Here is a 15,595-nt window from a genome sequence, read left to right as displayed (position 1 = left end):
CTTAGATGTGCTTTATATTCACCATCTTACTTAATCTTCAAAAGCCTATAAGGTAGGTCTTGTTATCCAGGTGTTAAACCATAGTAACTGACTTAAAGACAACCAAGGGAACACATACATACCTCCCAACGTAAATATTTCCTGAAACACATGTATTCCTAGGAAAGCAGCAAAGAATCATTGCAGGTGCAAGTGCAAGTTGACATGCAGGCTCTAGACAAGCTGAGTTTCAAAAGTTCTCATTTAGGGGAAGGTTGTCCAGAAGTTGGAATATATTTTCCCAAGGAAATGATGTTATCACAACAAAAGCATATTTACCCATAATGTGCCTAAAGTAGTAATAACAGGCCTAAACCATTTTGTGCACCAGTGTTTCCATGGAAAAATTCACTCAAGAGTTTCCCCTTGGATTGCTGTGGACACATTTCTACATCACAGGGAGAATGGGGACTCTATGCTAGAAGCAGTAGAATCATTAGAAATGTTCAAATTCTGAATCTGTGGTGGTCTCCAAGGCCTTTGATGGGAGTTGATGGGAGGGAAGAGGATGGAAGAGTGAGTGAAACTGGGAACCAGGGACCATAGGGTTAGAGGATCTTGGGTAAGGAATGGGATAAAGCCTAAGAAGGTGAAGGGTGGGTTGGGGGTTCCAGAGAGGAGAGGGAGAAGTTTCAAGAGTTTTAGGGACCCAGAATTCATTGAGTCTAACCCCCCAGGGACTCTTCTCATCCCTCAGGCAGTTTTCTGTTACTCACTACCAGTTTCTTCTACTGACCCAAAGATTTTGCCGGCTTCTTCCCCCTTTTTTTTTTGTAAACCACTAATACTTCGTGAAATTGAGACCAGCCCAGGGCTTTGCTCCACTCAGCTGCTCCTAAAGCAAGCACAGTGGCTCTAATGGTTTTTAACTTCTGTAAAGGAAAGAGCTTATCTTAGGCCCTCCAGAACTTTTTCACTTGGACATGGAAGAGCAAACATCAGCTACAGATGCTTTGGGAGAGTTTTCGAGTCCCATAAGGGGCCGAAATAAAATGCATGAGGATTTCAGATGTGGCTCTCCAAGGCTGAGGCCGATGGGAAAAGGGAGAAGCTCTCTGCCCCTTTCTCTCCTGCCTCTGTGGCTCCCTTGTCCTCAAAATGAAAGTGGCAAGGAGAGAGTAGGACCCAAATTGCTTGCCAGAGGGGAGGGGCTATGAGACAGTCTGATCCTTGCACCAATGCTGGGCTAGAATCTTCTCAAGCGGCATGTCTCTTTCAGGGTTGTAGGGACTGTGTGGGCACCTCAGACTCCACCTGACTCTCCAGGTGCACCTCATACCACTTTGCTCTTTACCTACTAGCCAGTGATGATATGAATCACCTGGGCACCTGGGGCACTATCCCCAGGCCCACCTGGAAAGCTGTGTGATTAACAAGTGACCCCAGGTCATTCCTGTCAAAGACATTCAGCAAACATTGCCTGACTGTCCCCACCGCTATCCTATCTCCTTAGCTGGTCTTTAAAGGTTCCTAGGACATTCCAAGCCCCTTTCTGCCTCAGAGTCATTATATATGCAATTTCCTCGTGAAACGCTCTTTCCTCTCCCTCCTCCTGGCTAATGCCTACCTCTCCTGACTTCATGACTCCCTTGAAATTTTATTTCCACAGAAAGACCATCCTTGACCACTGTCCTCATCATCTAAGCCAGGTTCCCCTGCCTCATTCTCATAACACTGTGTGCTTTTTCTCTTTAGCATTTAGCACACAGTTTGTGTTTTATGTATGTGCTTTAACGTATCTCCTCACTAGTACAGAACACAGGAAATGCTTAATAAATATTTCTTGTGTGAATGACTGACTGGAAAAATAGTGTCAGGAGAGAGATACTAAAGGTTAGGTTGGATGTTGCTCCACCAAAACAAAGAACTGAGCATGTGAAAGCTTTGATCTCCCAGGTACAACTTTTACACATCAACTAAAATCAAGGCAGATAGACCCAACAAAAAATATTATATTATAAATATACAACAAAAATATTACAAATATTTCAAAAAAATTTATAAATATTTGATGTGTGCAAAATGCAGCAGCAGTGAATAAGACCAGTACAATCTCTGTCATTATGGAGCTTACATTCTAGCAAGCGTGATGGATACTAAGCAACCAGTTACACAGTTTCATAATTATAATTTTGAAAAATGCAAAGAAAGAATTAGAGCTGTAAGAGCCTATAACAGGGAGGCTTGACTTGGGCTGTAGGGCAGACTAGTCCTAGGATTTCTGAGACATATGACTAGGGAACCTCTGCCCAAAGAATCAAATATTCTCTGTCTTATCTCTTGTCAAAGTTGGCATGAAGGGAGATGCTGTGTACATTTCTCAATCTTGGGATTATTGACACCATGGAGTAGATAATTCTTTGTTTGGGGCATTTTCCTGTGTGCTGTGGGATGTGTAGCAGTATTCCTGGCCTCTGCCTGCTAGCTGCCAGTAGCACCCCACAGTTGTGATAACCACAGATGTTTTGACATTGCTGGATGTCCCTGGTTGGCTCAAGGGACGCACAATCTCTCCCTCCCCAATTCCCCAGTTGAAAACCACTGTTCCACATGAGACTTGCTTTTTTAAAAATATGTTTTCATGTGATTTATGTAAGTCAATGCCAGAAACATAATTTTTTTCCTTCAATAAACAACTATTTATTGAGTACCTGTTATGTGTCAGGCACTATTCTAGGCACTGGAGACACAGCAATGATGAAGGCCCATGCTTTCTTGACGCTACATTTCAGTAGGGAGAAATTAACAATAAATCTCAAAATATATACTATTTCAGAAGTGTGGAGGTTGGTCATAGAGTCCTCTCTGATAAGGTGACATTTGAACAAAGCCTTGAAGGAAGCGAGGGAATGAGCCACAGGAGAAGAAGCACCAAGAGCAAGAAGCGAAGCCATCAGAGGTCCTGCATCTGACCTCAGCTTTCCACCTGCAGGTCTGACCAAGCTCCTTTGTGTTTCAGAGAGTCCTCCGTGGAAGGGCAGCTGAATGGACTCCAAAGCAGCCTTAACCCTGCAGCCTTTGTGCCCATCACCAGCTCTACAGGTTAGTGGGCACCAGCTCTTCTGCAACTGGATAGATGACAGGGAAGGTGTTGGGCTTGGCACATTCTCTCTTCTGCCTCCAAAGAGAGCCCCAGTTCAAAGAATGAAACATCTAGCCTCTCAAAACATTGGCAAATGGGCATTTTTGTTACATTCTTCTTTAAAATAGTCTTGGCAGCCTAAAATAGGCATTTTCTGGAACTAGCTTGGGGTAAATGAAAAGTCGCCATCTTGTAAAATGCTATCAGATTTGCAGCATTTAATACAGATGTCCCGTATTGACTGGTATTTCACTGTTGATGTTGTATTTCCACATGTTGTGTCTCTCACTTAATTCTCACACAGCCCTGTGAGTTTGATCTTATCCCCTCCACATGAGGAAACAGGCTCAGAAAGTTGAGGGCTTATTGAAGCTTATGCGTGGATGCAGAGCTGGAGCTGTGGTCTTTGATCTACGTGTTGTGCTAATGCCATGGTCTGTGGACAGGTTGTTACTGACAGCCTGAAGCCTCTCAATGTAGGTGCATACAGATAAGTTAGGCGGTGTTGGTCCAAAGATAGTTTTCTATGAATAATAATTAATAAAAATGCACTGATAAGTCAGAAAATGGAAAGAAAAACACTTCGATTCAATTGAACAAATATTTATTATTGAGTACCTACTCCAGAGAAAATAACATGCTGGGCACTGAGATACACACAGGGTAAACACGACAGTCTGCTGTCAGGGAACTTAAAGACTCAAGGAGATAGAAAAGTCAGCAAGGAATGTGCTGCAAAGTGGGTATTATTGCATGCCTGAGACACATAGAATAACAACAGACAACACTGAGGATTTGCTATGTGTCAGGCACAGTTCTGAATGCTTTATGTGTAATAACTCACTTGTTCACTGAACAGGCACATAATGTAGGAACTATATTCCCCATTTATGGCTGAAGAAATAGAGGCACAGACAGATTATAAAACTTGTCTAAAGTCTCACAACTAGTAAGCGGTGGGGCATATTTGAACCTAAGCAGTCGAGCCCAGATCTCTAGGGACTGGGGACGGCTTCCTAGAGGAAAAACATCGAAGCTGACACTGGAATGTGGACGAGTCAGCCAGGAGAGGAAAGGCACAGGTGGAAGGAGTTCTAGGAAGAGGGAACAGTGCAAGCAAAGACCTGGGGGAGGTGAAAACATGCTGTGTTCCACAGGCTTCCATGGATCAGTGTGGCTGGGGACTGGGGCATGAGCAGGGAGTGGAAAGAGAAAAGGTTGTGAGGTAGTAGGGCCATTTTATGAGCCATGTAGGGAACTTGGTCATTGCCCTGACAGCAATAAGGAGCCATCGAGGAGTTTTAAGCAGGAGGGGGCTGGGTGGTTGGGGTCAGGGATTGACATAATACACCTTAAAATTATTACAAGATCTCTGAGAAGCTCAGGCCAGGTACAGTGGCTCATGCCTGTAATCCCAATGCTTTGGAAGGATGAGGCAGGAGGATCTCTTGAGACCAGCCTGGGCAACAAAGTGAGACCCTATCTCTATCAAAAAAAAAAAACGTTTTTAATTAGCCAGGTGTGGTGTGACATGCCGGTAGTCCTAGCTACTCAAGAGGCTGAGGTGGGAGGATCACTTAAGCCCAGGAATTCAAGGCTGCAGTGAGTTGTGATCCTGCCACTGTACTCTGGCCTGGGTGACAGGGCAAGACCCTACCTCTAATTAAAAAAAAAAAAAAAAGCCAGTTACTTGACTACATCCTGGGGATAATTATATGTATCTCATAGGCTTATAGTGAGGATTAAGTGAAGCAATAAATAGGGAAGGCGCTATAACTACTGTAACTACACCCGGGCCACTACTACCTCATAACCTTTTCTCTTTCCACTCCCTGCTCATGCCCCAGTTCCCAGCCACACTGATCCATGGAAGTATGATAGGAGTATAAGGATTTGTTCTCCACTGAACATTTTAGAGCCTGAATTCAAGAAATACTTGATAGGTATCTACTCACCTCACTCCTCCAAAAAAAAAAAAAAAAGGAAAGAAAAAAGAGAATTACTAGAACATGGTAGTTACTATATTTTTAAGAAAGTAAACCTGCACCTGGGATTGTTAATGGACTGCGAAGTAATGGCACAAGGGAATCATGGCCAAGTGTGAAGGATTTCTGTGAGATACCCTATTAGAACCCCTTTGGCTCTTCAAGTTTGCTTCTGCTGGAGAAATTCACAAACCCAAGGAGATCCCTGACTATACTTCATTTGCGTGTCTGATTGATAAATTAAGTGTTGAATTGAACTTTGCGTGCACTCCAGCTGAGCCAGTTGGAAACTTGTGTGGTCAGGTGGGTCATACTTGCAGCATCTTGACCGTGAATTACTGTTTACTGACTCTTGGTAACGTTATTTAGAAGATTTTGTGGCACTCATACTGTACTTGGTGTCAGTATGAAACCACAGAGCAAGGAGAAGAAGTTGTATTTCTTCCTGGCTTCTCATAGTGACCTTTCCCTGCTAATTCTACTTTATGGTAACAAGCAGATCATTCTTCTTACATTGTTTAGGTAGTTTATTACTTACTGCTTTTGTCACCAATAGGCTCTGGGCCTCTGAACTTTTCAAATTCGTTTCTACTCTGATTTTTCTGGTGTTCCTGATCCTTAGTTAAAGAAACACTGAGGTGCATGATATAGTAAGCTTCAGGCATTTTCCATACTTCCCAATGAACATTTTACCTTCACAGCATTAGTAACTAAATCTGTTACAGTTATTTGTACAACTAGTAAGTAACTGCCAGGCACACCAACGTTTGAACTGCAAATCATTTGTTTTCTGTATTACAAGTAGATTTAAAGCAGTTCTATTCTAGGGGTTCAGAAGGATATCCTACAAAAAGGAGATTAGGTTGCTAGTAGCAACATTTTTCTGTAAACCCACAAGAAAGAACAACAACTCTCATAATAAGTCTAAAAGTTTACACCTTTCCCTGAGACCTGGGAAGTGTGTGCCTATGTAGGAATCCCTAAACCATCTTTGAAAGGTATTTAGCCCATCTGGTCCAGTTAATTCAATCTGTTAAACATGATATTGAGTCCATGACTATAGCAGAAGTCTGTTTTCCAGTTCCTTAACTCTTCCTGTAAGTCTTGCCAGCCAGGCTTTCAGCTGTGTGACTGTTTCTCTCGCAGTCTGAATGAGATAGTGATTCGTCCCAGGGCACTGTTGAAAAACAACTCAGAGCCCTTTCCTACAGATGGTGGCTTAATGGCATTCTTGGTATTATGAACATTAAATGAGACAGTGAATTGAAAGCTCCTAGCACAGTGCCTGGAGTACTCCATGAATGTGGCTTTTCCTTGACTTACCAACCTCAGGCTCTATATTCGTAGTTTGCTATGGAAGGGAAGGTTTAGAGTCAGCAAATTTGGAAACTTGAGAAGGAAGCTGGAGTGAGAGCTCTTGGCCCAAAGCCAAAGTCGTTGGCCTTCCTTCTTTATAACCGTGGTGCTCTTCTTGAGTTCTGAAGTGGTGATGGTAAACTAAAATAGCAGAGAGCAACAGATTAGATAACTGACATTTCTCTCATGCTGATTTGATAATGTAAACTACCATTACTGTAGGAGTCTGAAGCCGCAGCAGCTGCCCTTATCCCTGCCCCTTAGCTTCTGCCTGAGCCTTTCCCATTCTGGAGCCCGACCTCTCCCTTCTTTTATTTTTAAGCTCCTAGTAGTCTGCAGTTGGTGGAAGGGACCTTACCACCTTTAGAAAATCAATGATGGATTTCATTTGCAAGCAGTGAGCAGTGTCCTTATTAAATGTTCATTGTTTCTGGCCCTAGTAAAATGTACTATAGCTTTGTGCTTTTTGGATGGGGATGGGGCAACAGCGCATCAGTGTGACTCTGACTGCCCACTTCATTGGGTCCCTGAGACAACAAGAGAAAGGAACATTATTATATAGTAAACCCTGTGGAGCCAAAACCCTAAGGATCTAGATGTCACTTTAACTTTCAAGCGAAATTACTTGCCTGGCAGCTCTCAACAGAGTGACCTATTTTCATGATCAGATTCTTACTCTTTTCACCATGTGTTGTATAGTTTTTGGAGCTCCTGGGTGGATCTGGAGTATAATCGCGTAAAACTAAATCCTGTCCCCCGATTGCTCCCCAGATTTTCTCTCCAGAGCCAGAGGGGTAAGAATTTGGGTTGATCACCCACTTTTACGCTGTTCAAAAGCAAAAGAGAGACTGTGAATTGGAATTTGGCAGGAAGTGGGGTGGCGGTGTCTGGGGGGCAGTGATCCCCTTAACCTAATTTTAGATTTTACCTTGTGTCCTTTGGGCCAAAATCAAACGTAGTGTTAAGTAGGGATTATTTTTTCCATTTTTCAGGATCTTTGGACACTCCCCAAGTTATTTTCGCCAGATCCAAACCCTTGCCCACACAACCTGAAGCCCTTGCTACAGTTATAGGACAGAGAAAATCAAAGTCGGTGAAGTCAGGGCCAATTTAAGGTAACGGTAAGAATAAGAGCATATTTTTATCATTTTCACTTGCTGACTTTATACTACAGCAAGAGACTTAGTGGCTACCAAAAGAAGTTCTAGCTTCTCAAAATGATAGTGAAGTTGGGGCTTTATAAACCAAAGCTTAGAAGGATGCTCCAAAACTGGGTCAAAGTTGAGCTCCAAATAGTTTGCTCCTATAATGGTCTACCAGTAGATGGCGCTCTGGCAGTAAGAACTTTTTCTACTGTTACTAGAGGCTTTTGTTTAAAAATACGAGGATTTTAAGAGTTCAGATAAAGAAACTAAAACCATAATTGAGTTATCACAAAGTATAATGTATGGGAAAACATGATATTTGAAGGTAAAGTTGCAGTAGTTGCAAAAGAGAATGGATATTTATTATTAAGGCTTTTAGACTAGAATTTATAAACTGGACTTTCAGATTATGGGAGGCAGGGAGGGAACAAATTTTTTTTCAAATTTTGGTGAGGTTGATGAATTGTGTTTTTGCTGAGTTACTTAAATAAACATATGCTATAATTAGCAGCAAAACAAACTGTAAACCTCATCCTCCATCCAACTAAAAAAAGCTCATATACTGAAGGCATGGTCTAACTTGATTTTGTGAAGCTGTTTCCACACTTCACCAGCACTGCCGTCAGTATTTTGTTCCCAGCCATGGCCTTCAGAATTTTCCAGAAAATTCTGCGAAACTTCAAGGCTTTGATAATTCCTTTCCTCTTTGTTCTGCCCTACACACTAATGCATTAACGGCACACCTGCCATGAGGCTAATACTCCTCTTACCTCTGGGGGAATATTTATAAACTTATTTGAGAAGCGTTATTCATCAAAATACCCCAGGAGTGTAAAAGAGAGAGGAAAATTATTTACCCACCACAGGATTCATTTACATTGGATCAGCAAGCTTCAAATATCTTTCCCTAGCCCATCTAAACTCTTTCCAGAAAGGAATGAGAAGAGAGAAGGGAACACCAAATCCATGGCTTGGTCATCTACCAAAATGTACTGGAGAAACTGAAAACAACCAGAGTCCTATTGGTAATTCTTAGCCAATGGCCCTTTAATTCTGACACTAAGCAGCCTGTCCAATGATGAACAACTAATAAAATATAGAAGACTAAAGCAAGAAGGTCAATATTTCCCTTAGGAGACGGGCAGCCAGAAGAACAAATGTGACATCAAGCTCCAAACTAAACTGATGGCCTGCCAAGAAGTACTCATGTCCATCCGCTTCTAGGACTGTGATACTTGGACCTGCCACAGTTATAATATCACTTTCCTTGAACCTCGTTCATTAGTATCCTTTACAATCCACCCTGAACATTACATGGCAAAATGGGACCATCAGCAAAAGAAGCCTTGGGAAAGAGCCCATTTCTCAACATTTTGATCTCTGTTGCAGATACAGCCATGCTGAGCCTGAGCTGTGTATAGGCGAGGGATGACTGATGCTATGCTTTGTGATTAGCTGAGGCGATGAGACAGCACTTGGACAAAGAGGACAGAGTGGGTCAGAGGGTCTCAGAAGTCCAGCTCCTATGATGCCACCGTCACTGCTGGGAAGCTGCAGAGTCAGGCCCACGAGCCTGGCATGTGGCCGATGGCAGTGGGCTGCATCTCTTGAGCCGAAGAATTAGGTCGTTTACAAAGTGAGGAGGCAGAACCCCACAGGCCTCAGCCCATCACCTGAAGCATGCTTTCTTTTTATTGCGAATGCAGTGTAGGCAGCAGAGGTCCCTTCAACCATAATCACAAACGAATGTCATCACCAGCCATGACAGTCCTAGAACCTCTTCATATGTGGGTTTAGAGAGGCAGTCAGGTTAGAGAATTTGAGTTGTGTTTGCATTGCATGTTTTATAAAACTGAGAAAAACGTCAGTTGTCCTTATCAGAATGGAGGGAGCTGTGCTGAAGGATATTAGGAGCAAAGCCTGTGTATGACCCCTGTATGCTGCCCAGGGCAAGTGTCATATTTAAATACCTACATTGTTCTTTGTTTTCTTAGATTCTGTATTTGTCTGTTCATCAGATGGCTAATTATATTAACTATATTTTCTTATTTTCTGTATATATATTTTAGACAGGGTCTTGCTCTGTTGCACAGGCTGGAGTGCAGTGGTGTGATCACGGCCCACTGCAACCTGCGCCTCTTGGGATCAAGTGATCCTCCCACCTCAGCCTCCTGAGTATCTGGGACTACAGGCATGTGCCACAATGCACAGCTAATTTTTCATATTTTTAGTAGAGATGAGGTTTTGCCATATTGCCGAGGCTGGTCTTGAACCCCTGAGCTCAAGCAATCCACCTGCCTTGGCCTCCCAAAGTGCTGGTATTACAGGCATGAACCACCACACCTGGCCATTTTCTGTATTCTTAGTGCCCTGGCATTTGGGATCCTTGCAGGCCCAGGGGAGAGAGTGCCTTTCACAGGGCTAGTTAATTCCTAAATGTAGTAACAACTCGTCCATGAGCACATATTTTATATGCAAACCAACCAGTCCTGAGTATCTACTCCCAACCTCCTTATCAAACTTTCACACACCAACCCAAAATTTCCCCTGCCCTAAATCATCTCAGGGCCAGGTACCAGGCAACTAGATACCATCCCTATACCCCAAAGCCCCCTGGAATTATCCAAACTAGCCAATCCAGCCAATCCAAAGCTGTTTAACTGCCCTGCCTTGCCTTTCCTATGGAAGCCCCAGCAAAGGTTCTGACCTAGGCTTTTCCCCCCACTGCTGTCTTCTGCCTCCAGACTGACACTGGTGCATTCACTGTGACTGCTTAGTGTGTGCAGTGACCCCCTCTCTGGGAGCTGTCAGAATAAACAATACCTTCCTTCTGAGCCTTGTTTTTGTTTTCCTACTGTGGCCACACCAACTTTACCATACCATATCCAACATGTACATTCTTAGAACAAACATTAAGAGGATAAATACCTTTAACTTGTAATACAAGGAACCAGGAAGAAACATGAATTAGGTTTATATCACCCAGTTCTAAGCAACTGGGCATAGCACTTCATCCGTAGCCTGTATTACACAAGTGATGTTTTAACAGTATGTGTTTTGCTGGCATTGACCTGGCTGTAGCCACACAAGAAGGATGTGGATCCCTCTACATGGCAAAATCACCTGGCTGTCAGCCATTGAAGTGCATGCTTTCCTGTCCTGAGGCCTCTTGCATTTCATTTAGTAACTGTTTCTACATTCAGAAACAAAACCCAAGTATAGCTGAACAACCTGGTTGGAAGTGAGGAAGAAGACAGCCTGGCTTTTAGTTTGGGGGAGAGAATAGGGGTACTTCTTAAGAATCTATCCAAAAGGGGTTCATTGGCCTTGAAGAAAACCAGAGAACTCCATTTCTGAAATGGATTAAGAAATAGGCTATGGAGGAAGATAACATCTGAAAATTGATATTTTTCTCTTGCTGAACTGGCAAAATCCCAAGAGAGGAGTGATGATTCTTCAGTTGTTAACAATTACTACTTTGTTATGAAGAGACACGGGAAGTACAGTGGCCCCTTTCTCAAATTACACTTACATTACAGAAGCACACACACCTCTTGGAAAAAAATGCCTGGCAGCCTGGATTGTTAGAATTGTGCCTACTCCTGCATCTTGCTGCAGAGTTGTGTGGTCCTGTGTAATATCCATGCACTTTGGGCGGAAGAAGATCTAATCTATTCTTGCAGTCCTGAACTGGGCAAGTAACCAGCATAAGGCTGCCTTTCTTTCTGTCTTTATATGTATCACTCCAGGTTATCGATCTGTTCACTGTGGTTATCCATCCTGTGAACCCACACATCTTATAGCCACATACCTTTGCTTTATTGTCCTCATATCCTCAGGGCATAATTGCTCCCGAAAGTTCTAAAGAAAGAAAATGACATGCTAAGCCACGCCTGTCTTTGGAAAAAGCAAGCTTTCCACACGGAAATATTTACACCTCTGCCTACCTGATCTGTAGAGTTTGAACCAGGTCCCAAAAAGTGTAGGTAGATAATGGCAGGGCTTGGAGAATGATGACTTGAAGTGTATTGCTCTGTTGGCATGATTTGTATTGATTTTTATCCTTTATTCTTTCAAATTGTGATTATAAAGAAAAAGACTCAGATTCTCTTAAGTCCTCAAAATGAAGAACATTACTAAAACTAAAACAGTAGCCTCTTATACTTCTTTGTTCTCGTCTTTTGAACATGCAGGTATTTCCAGTTTGCACCATAGGTGTCAAGGGGCTCCCTTCTCTTAAAACTTGAATGCAGGTTTTTTTTGTTGTTGGGGTGTGGGTGGTTGTTTTTGTTTTTGTTTTTTTGAGTCAGAGTCTCGCTTTGTCACCCAGCCAGACTGGAGTGCAGTGGCGTGATCTCAGCTCACTGCAACTTCCGCCTCCCAGGTTCAAACAACTCTCGAGCCTTCGCCTCCCGAGTAGCTGGGATTACCAGCATGCGCCACCATGCACGGCTAATTTTTTTTTATTTTTAGTAGAGACGGTGTTTCACCATGTTGGCCCGGCTGGCCTCGAACTCCTGACCTCAAGCGATTTGCCCACCTCGGCCTCCCAAAGTGCTAGGATTACAGGCATGAGCCACCGCGCCCGGTCTGGTTATGCAGTTAGTTGATACCAAGAGGAGTAGCTTGAATGTGTGGACTTGCCTTTGCTATAATAAAACATAGCCTCTATCCCCATTATAAAATGGGGAAAGAAGTTAGAAAACCAACCTGATTTTAAGATGATGAGATGAAGAAAAAGTCAGCTGCTTAGAAGTTGCTATATGTATTATTTAGTTGTTTGGTGTTGGTTAATCACTCTTTTTTTTTCAATATCTAATGAACTGAAAAGTGAGAGTGAGGTATTTTTCTTCCCCTTTTATTTATTTGTAATTTGTTTCCCAGGGAAATTAAGACTTGTGACAAGCCCAAATGAAGATATTTTGGAATTTGACAAGAGAGTTTTTTAACTTATGCCTGAGCTTCAAATTATATTAGGCAATGAATTATTGATAGTTTTTAATCAGATACTGGAATATGGAATTTTCAAAATCACAACTCAGAAAAATGACCGCTCACAGGCCTTCTGTTTTATATTTATTCATCCTTTTTAGTATTCTCCAAAATTTATCATCATTGTGCATGTGTACATTTATACTTATACTTCTCCTTATGCAGAGGATTTGAGTGTCCACAAGAGCCTTCTGATGATCGAGAGGAGAGAGACCCTCAGTTTACCTCTGGAAGGGAAGTTGTACATGAGCACAGGGAGGAATCAGTCTCAAGAGCCAGACCTCATGAAAACCTGCAGCCTTGCTGAGAGAATCAGCAGCTTTACTGGCTGAACAGCAGCTCGGGTTAGCCCATCCCCGTGGCCAGGTCATTTGCTGGCTCCTCGGCGGCCAGCTTCCATAGTTGTCTAGGCTAACAGCTCCGCCCTACTCATGATGTGACCTCTCTCTATGGGATTGTTTCTCTCTCTCTTTTTTTTTTACATTCAGTTTTCAGAAGACAGAATCTGAATACTTCCCATTCATTCTTCCAGCAAAGTGCCCCTGGTGGGCAGAGCTCTCTCTCCCAGGCCTTAACTGGCCTAAATAAAGTGGATGGCAGCTGCCTTCCAGACAGATGCCAGCCTGGTACTAGGGTAGTATGATTGTGTGATACAAAGCTGCCAATGTATGCATGTCTGACCATTTTTTCAGATGGGATTGTAGCTAGGCAGGTACAGCATAGCCTTTTCATGTCCAGCATATAGGGTCTTAAAATATAAAACCACATGCAATAAAATAACAAGATATAAAAGGAAAGTCAGGGCCAAAAAACAAGATAATTCCAATTTTTCAAATATCAGCCCAAATCAGCTTATTGTCATTGAGGTGAAATTTGGTTCTAAGACTCCTAATAGGCAGGGCAAACAGGGAAACATGATAAATTGCAGTATATAGTTCTCACAATCAAAAAGGAAGAAATACTCCAGGGAAAGTCAAGATATTTCCTAGTTTTGATTCTAAAGGAAGTATTTTACATACTTTATATAGAAGACACCTAATAAAATAGTAGTCAACTGCTAATGAACTATTAAAAATAGTCAATAGTAGCTTCTCAGTCAACAAGCCAATAGAGAACTGTGTTTCATATGCCTACTCCTTGGCATGAACTATGCAACGATAAAATATTATAGGACCCGCCAATGAAGACAGTTTTGTGAGGGGACAAAAGGAATATAGTCTAAGTCTCTTTGTGGTCTTTGTAATCCAAGGGTAAGATAATGGTTATTTAGAGGATTGGGTGAATTTCATGTGTCTTACACAATCCTAAATATAACTTCTCTCAGTTGATTGCTTCATAAGAACTAGTTGTGCTCTTAGACAAGGATCCAGATACCTGGTCTTTTATCTTACTGTTTGAAGATGCATCTATTAATATATGCTTGGGAAAGCAGGTGGCAGAGGTAACATCTTCTGAAAGCTTTGGCAGCTAAGCAGTATTCTCTCTCTATCATGTGGCATGTTGATTGTCTGCTCCTTGACTCGCATACAGTTTCCTCTGCCTAGGCACCATCTCCCCACTTTGTTCCCTCCCTCCCTGATAACGCCTAATTCCTGTTTGTCCTCAACCCCTTTTCTCCTGTCCAGCCCTACCCTATGTTAATCTGATTTAGATGCTTTTGATTCTGCTCTTTAGAACTCTGTGATTACCTCTGTCATGGCTTTTACAACACTCTAGGATCTTTATGGTTACTTAACTGTTCCTTCTACTAAGCTTGGGATTTCCTGGAATGCAAGGATCAGGTCTATGTGGACTCTGAAACTCCAGGGTCTAGCATAGTGCCCAGCCTGTAGCAGGGGCTTAAGAAATCCCAGTTAAGACAAGAAAACAACAAAAAATAATAAGGTGACAAAATAAATAACCAAAAATAAAAAAGAAATTCTGATTGAATAGATGAATGAATAAATTTTCATATTTCTGCCTTTTTTTATTCTACTGACATTTGGAATACCTGCCTACATATGCAAATTCTTCCTATTCTTAGGCCAAGCTCAGTGGCTCACACCTGTAATCCCAGTACCTTGGGAGGCCCATGTGGGAAGATCACTGGAGGCCAGGAGTTCAAGACCAGCCTGACCGACATAGTGAAACCCTGTCTCTACTAAAAATACAAAAATTAGCTGGGCGTGGTGGCACACGTCTTTAGCACCAGCTACTCGGGTGGCTGAGGCAGAAGAATTGCTTCAGTCCGGGGAGGCAGAGGTTGCAGTGAGCCGAGATTGTACCACTGCGCTCCAGCCTGGGCGACAGAGGAAGACTGTTTAAAAGGAAAAAAAGTATATATATATATATATTTTATCCCCTAAGGGCCCAGTTAAGTTTTTTTGTTTTGTTTTGTTTTTGTTTTTATTTGTGTTTTGAGATGAGTCTCGCTCTGTCACTCATTTATCTTGTCGTTTAAAAAATTCCTAGAGACCTACAATTTATATCACAAAGTTTAACACTTCTTCAGATTTTGTCATCTTTTATCACTGCTTACTTTTTGGGTGAATTATCTCTTCAATAAGACCATAAACTTTTTGAGGGCAGAATTATATCTGTATGTTTCTTCAATCTTTAGTAATACCCAAAATGTTTCATTGCCTTATATTGTAGACCCTAAAGAAAAGAACACATACATACATAAAACTTTTCTGAAAAATAGTCCATTTCCTTTGTTCTCCTGGATTTAAGTAAAATGCCTAAACTCAGAAGATAAAATCTTCTAATGAAGATTTCATTAAAAAATGCATTTTATTATTAAACAGTCTTCAGAATAACCTTCCTTATAAATTACCTGGTATTTCTATCCCGTTTCTTGCAACATTGTAAAACTACTTCCTGTAAAATAATGAATGATTGATCACTACTGTTTTTTTTTTTTTTTTTTTTTACGGAGTCTTTCTTTGTCACCCGCGGTGGTGTTGAGTGGCAATCTCTGAGCTCTGCTAGCGCCGCCTCCTCGGGGTTCACCCTAT

General features: G+C 42.0%; 1 protein-coding gene across 13 annotated transcripts in view; it reads left to right on the top strand.

Annotated features, from left to right (window-relative positions):
- The window catches only part of TTLL5 (tubulin tyrosine ligase like 5), a 292,965-nt gene that overhangs the window by 242,172 nt on the left and 35,198 nt on the right, over positions 1 to 15,595 (top strand). For 7 of the 13 annotated variants that reach the window (XM_032134809.2, XM_032134810.2, XM_032134805.2 and 4 more), the window contains 2 exons: positions 2,999 to 3,081; positions 7,455 to 7,577. The exons of 2 other annotated variants lie outside the window; for them this stretch is intronic. In XM_032134809.2, coding sequence (XP_031990700.1) covers positions 2,999 to 3,081; positions 7,455 to 7,576 — 205 coding nt within the window. In that variant the 3' untranslated portion in view covers position 7,577. Of the gene's footprint in view, positions 1 to 2,998; positions 3,082 to 7,454; positions 7,584 to 15,595 lie in introns of those variants that run through there. 4 more of the 13 variants (XM_058429490.1, XM_058429486.1, XM_032134813.2 and 1 more) reach the window with 2 other exon arrangements.

Source organism: Hylobates moloch, unplaced genomic scaffold, assembly GCF_009828535.3.
Source record: "Hylobates moloch isolate HMO894 unplaced genomic scaffold, HMol_V3 SCAFFOLD_16, whole genome shotgun sequence".
Taxonomy (NCBI): Eukaryota; Metazoa; Chordata; class Mammalia; order Primates; family Hylobatidae; genus Hylobates; species Hylobates moloch.
This window is presented reverse-complemented; position numbering and strand designations above follow the sequence as displayed.